Genomic DNA, 5,453 nt, shown 5'->3' with positions numbered 1-5,453 from the left:
TTTCTTATAACCTCTTATAACTAGAAATATATGTTAAAAAAACCAAAACGATTTTCAAGTTTTTTGTAGTTTATTGTCCCTTTTTGCAATTTATGTAATTACTATGCACGTAATGCATACATATTATTAAAATTCGGGCTATAATGGTTGTATTGATGTATAGCAACTTGAAATACTCCCAAAAATGGCACTACAGCATGTAAAAAACTACAATATAAGGTCTCGTGGACTTGGTTCTATGGTACGTCTTAAAGGATTAATTTAAACTTCAGAGGCAAAAGTACAAAAAAATTGTATTCGTCCAAAGAAGTTCTTACTATGAAAACAGACAATAATGAACATTATAATTCACATTTACTAAAAGTATGCTGCAAAAGAAAAAGGTTATAATGTAATAGCCTTCTTTTACCATCATTTATGTTGTTTCCTAACAGTCCAGACACTGAGCTTAAGATATATGTGTCAGCCGACACGTGATCAAGCTCCCTAAATAGGACATGCTGTGTCATTTGTGGTTGGCCAGTCAAACACAGTCTTCTTTGAAAAGCAAAGACAGGTTCAAGAATCTTTTCATTCAGCACCAGAGTCTGAACATGATGGCATCTGTGCAGTTTGTCTTCTATCTGACATGTTTGTTCTTGGGGGAAACAGGTGAGTTTTTAAAAACTGCAGTATGCAACGTTTACCGTTCTTCCCTGTGTCTCAAATGTTCATTTACGTTCTTTCATTTTATGTCAGCTCACACAAATGACCTCAAATTCTCCTTGTCTGTTCATCAACAAAGACATTTTGTATCAGCTAATACTGGGGACGATGTGACTCTGCGCTGTTTGTATGAAGGTAACGATGTGGCAAGGCTTTACTGGTATAAGTTAAATTTGGGAAAGGAGTCAAAGCTTCTTTGTACTGTCAACACAGTGGACAATCAAGCCATGTTTCATGATGAATTCAAGAGTGATCCACGGTTCACTGTGAATTTTGAAAAAGGAAAGATTGACTTACAGATAAGTGATCTGCAAATTTTAGACTCTGCTACTTACTATTGTGCAAGCAGCTATGGGTACAGGTTTGCATTTGCAGAGGGTACTGTCATTGATGTAAAAGGTTCAGGGTCGAACATCCCAACTTTAGTGCAGCAGTCAGCTTCTGAGACCATCCAACCAGGAGGCTCTGTGACTCTGAACTGTACAGTACACACTGGGACCTGTGATGAAGAACACAGTGTTTACTGGTTCAGAGACTCTGAAGATTCTTTCCCAAGAATCATTTACAGCCATGGAAGCAGGAATGATCAGTGTGAGAGGAAACCCAACACACAGACACACACCTGTGTCTACAACCTGCCAATGAAGAGCCTGAATATGTCTCATGCTGGGACGTACTACTGTGCTGTGGCCTCATGTGGACACATACTGTTTGGAAACGGGACCAAGCTGGACTTAGAAGGTGAGTCGCATTCAAAAATATATTCAATTCCATTCTCAGCTCATTCCTATAATACAGCTGAAGATTCTGCATGTTCTTCTTCTCTTTCAATTTGCAGATGAGGTGGGATTTCTTTACTTGGTGCATGTCCTGAATGGAATTGTTGCATTCACTTGTGTCCTTAGTTTGTGTTTGATGTCCGTATTGTTTGTAATGACAAAAAAGAAAAGCATCCACTTCACAGGTAAGTGTTGTTGTAAAGTTTATTCATGCATTGAATGTCATGTGCTAAAAAGATTTTCTTCTGTTTTTCAGAGTCTCATGGAAGCTTTTCAGAGGTAACTAAAAAAATGAAGATGTAATTTCTGTTTTGGTTCAGCAATTTTTATCCTTCAAAGAAGCACATTTGTGATTTACTTTTTTCCTTTACTAGGATCACCAGAACATTTTAAGGGAGAACAAAACAAACAGATCAAGAAGACAGCGGGATGACACCTGGAGTGAATGCATCTACTTTACTGTAAAGCAGAAGAGCTGAAAATGTTTCATCTTTGCTGTGATATACAGAGACAAAGTACAGAATTCCTTTATCTATAGTTTTGGTTTTATGATTTCACCTAAACGTGGTAACTGAAGAGATGTTCTTTCCAATAAATCTACTGAAGAAGCTTTTTAAAAACAAACATGCAAGTGCTTTTCCAGTTTATACCCATCCCAGCTATTCTGGTACTGTTTTATAGACAGAAAAAAATGAACAAATACTGTTATTCACTGGCAAACAACTACTTACTTTAAATAATAAGCATGGCACACTGTCAAACGACATAGAGCTGTTAGGATCATTCTTTGTTTCAGTGTAAAAAGCTGATGCTTGATTGGTTTTTGTGAGGTTTTGCAGATATTGAGAACTATCTCCATGTGACCCATCCTACCTGTGTAGTCATCCATCAACATTAAAATAAAATGAAAAATAATAATTACGGGATAACAAAGATCAGCCTTCACACTTTAAATGTTTTAATGAAGTTGATGATCCATGATTTGACTTTTCCATAATGTAATGAGCAACTGTGATATCAGGCTGTAAGAACAATCATATTTTTAACAGTACTGGAGAGTAAAATTTTACCTCCAATTCTTTGCATCAGCTGTCAATGAAAGCCTCTTGTTCCAGTATATCATAAAAATAAAGGACTGTAAAGAGTACACCGCTGCTGTCTTTTTAGTTTTCCTGATAATAACATGTTTATAATGAGCCCGAGCTTTCCAACCTGTTTATTTAAATTGTTTTTGTGCATCACAACATCACCCTGAACAGGAAAGAGAAGGGGGTTTTGGTCATCATGTGCTCTTCAGATTGAAAGATTAAAGAAAGACAGATTTAGTCTGGGATCCATGGTTCATGAGTGTTTATGGAGTATATTTGCTGATCTGTCTTGGGGTGGCGCTCTATGGGCTCAAATTGTGGTCATAAATATTTTGTACTTGTAAATCAATGCGTAGTTGTGAACTGAGTTTTGTAACCATGTAAACTGAAAGTGTTATGTTTGTGCATCTACATACATCCTGTTTGTATGTCTTCTTTGTGTGTGTGTTTGCAAAAAATATTTACACAAGTTACAAATTATTTTTGTTAAGGTCTGGTTACAGATCCAACTTGCAAGTAGTGATGTGTCGGTCACGAACAAAACAGCTCTAGAGCCGGGTCTTTGAACTGAACGATGTGAGCCGACTCGTGGGTTGCTTTTCTTTTTCTTTCTCTTACCCTCTCTCTCGCACTTTTTTCCGCTTCACTCCGCACACGAGCCTTGTGCTTTGCACTGGGCAGAGGGGGGAGGGGCAGTAGTTACACTCGCAGTAGCACAGGAACAGAGTGGGAGGGAGAGAGAGAACGAGAGCCAGGGACAACCAGCGTTGCTAACTTAGCGACTTTGTCGCTATATTTAGCGAGTTTTCAGACCCCTTAGCGACTTTTTTTCTAAAAAGAGTCGCTAAAAAAAGACGTGAAAGCACGTATCGCTTTTACTCTCAACAAGCAGCGGGTGCTGTAACGCAGTCAGTTCTTCTTTTACTCTTATGTTGTTTTGTGGATCACAAGGTTTAAAACTACTTATAAACACACACACACAAAGTAACTCCACCAGAGTGTCTATTTCGGGTCACTTTTGCCGGTCCAAGCCTGGGTAAAGGAGCAGGGTTGGAATTGTGACATTAAAAAAAACAATAATTGCTAAAAGAATGATTTGTAGTTTTAATTTTAATTTGTAGTTCTAAATAAACTCTAAATGCATTTAGGACGTTTTTTACTCACTTACTCAATTCTCTTCCATGTTGTTTCTCTCTCCAACAACATAGGTTACAATTAGATTAGCATGACCAATTATGCAAATTAGGCGATGACTACATTTAGCGACTTCTAGCGACTTTTAGGACAACCAATAGCGATTTTCCTTACTGAGGAGTTGGCAACACTGGGGACAACAATGTCACATTAGAAAGGTATAGTAATCATCCACAACTATTTTCAGTTGCAGATGATAAAGGATTCAGAAAGTTTATCCATGCGGGCCTATATGACAGAGAATGTGCATCTTCTTTTTGTTTTCATATTTTCATTTATATTTAATTGTGTTGTGGTTTGCAGTGTTTTGTGTTGTTTCACTTTAAATTTGTTTCAAAGGAAAGAGCTGAAAATGTAAATAATTAAAAGTTGAAATGTGAATAGTAGGGGTGCAACGATACACAAAATTCACGGTTCAGTTTGATTCGATACTTTGGTGTCACAGTTCGATATTTTTTCGATACAAAAAAGAATGTTCATGCCTTTTTAATTTGTCATTTATTAAAATTATAAATATATATTTGAACTCAAAAGTACAGTTTTTAAATTTAATGTTGCTGAAACAAAGTAATAAAAAAATTTATCTATCTGATCCGGAAATCACTCATCTTTGGAAAAGAGAGTTTATTACAGAGAAATGGCTCTTTCCAAAATAAAAGCTATACTATACGCTTCTTCTGGGCTATATTCTCAGCAGCATATTAAACATATCAGGTCCCCATAAGGAGACTCATGTGCTAACGGCTGTCTAAATGACTCGGGTAAAGTTTGTAGCATGCATGCTTGTTGTTTTTGTCTGCTTCCACTTGTCTTTGCACTAGGATGATATCAGCGTAAATGTGCAGTCATATTCGTCGTGTTCCCACTAGTGCTGTCAGCGTTAATCTGAAATGACGTTAACGCCACAACACGGCAAATCTCCGTTAACAAGCTACCGCGGATCGCCCTGTGTGTGGGGCTGGACGGCCAACACGTTAACGAGCTAACTGCGCTAACACACTAGTTCCTACCCATGTAATTGAACATTGCGTGGCACATCCAACATACTCTTTTACTTTTTTCCATGACGCGCTTACCTTCAGGGTCATATGTCACATGAAAACCAAAATAGTTCCAAACGCCAGATCTGAATGAGGGTGGGGGAGGTTCAATTTGCCATGTTGCAAGGAGAGCTTAACTTCTGTCTTGCTAGCTTGCCCTGCGCTCAGTGAATCTGCGTTCGACTACTTCGCCTAGGCTGCACTGTCGAGCGCAGATCCACTGAGCGCTCAACATAGACAGCATCGTCAGAAGGAAAGTTGATAAAATACATAAAAAATGTTGTATTGTTCGATGCAAAAGCACTGTATCGAACGGTTCAATATCGATACGAGTATTGTTGCACCCCTGAATAGTTGGTTTTTGTATTATATGATTTTGTCATGCTCCCCGTGTCTGCCCGGCGGACTCAGGTTGGCTACATATGTTTCTTGTTTACAACTGCCTCTCTCACGCTTGCCCTGTCTCACCGGGGCAGAGCTCATTGCAAGCTCATGCGCCTGGCCCTCGCACCTGAGATTGTATTGTATCTTTATTTCAGACATATACAGAAAAAAACAATATATACACAAGTACACATACTTGCATTTACAAATACAAATATATATGTAAATACACACACGTATGTGCTCAGATAAAACAAAAAAAA

At 38.1% G+C, this 5,453-nt stretch overlaps 1 protein-coding gene across 1 annotated transcript; it reads left to right on the top strand.

Annotated features, from left to right (window-relative positions):
- The first annotated feature begins 593 nt into the window (after positions 1-593).
- Positions 594-1,963, top strand: LOC102201019 (uncharacterized). Its single transcript, XM_005750033.1, has 5 exons — positions 594-651; positions 739-1,446; positions 1,544-1,686; positions 1,722-1,763; positions 1,859-1,963. Exons 1-5 carry the CDS (start codon positions 594-596, stop codon positions 1,961-1,963), a joined length of 1,056 nt encoding a protein of 351 aa, XP_005750090.1.
- The last annotated feature ends 3,490 nt before the right edge of the window (positions 1,964-5,453 follow it).

This window comes from Pundamilia nyererei, unplaced genomic scaffold, assembly GCF_000239375.1.
Source record: "Pundamilia nyererei isolate P.nyererei 1_Seehausen unplaced genomic scaffold, PunNye1.0 scaffold00260, whole genome shotgun sequence".
Lineage (NCBI taxonomy): Eukaryota > Metazoa > Chordata > Actinopteri > Cichliformes > Cichlidae > Pundamilia > Pundamilia nyererei.
Note: the sequence above shows the minus strand (reverse complement) of the source record. Positions and strands in the feature narration are given on the sequence as shown.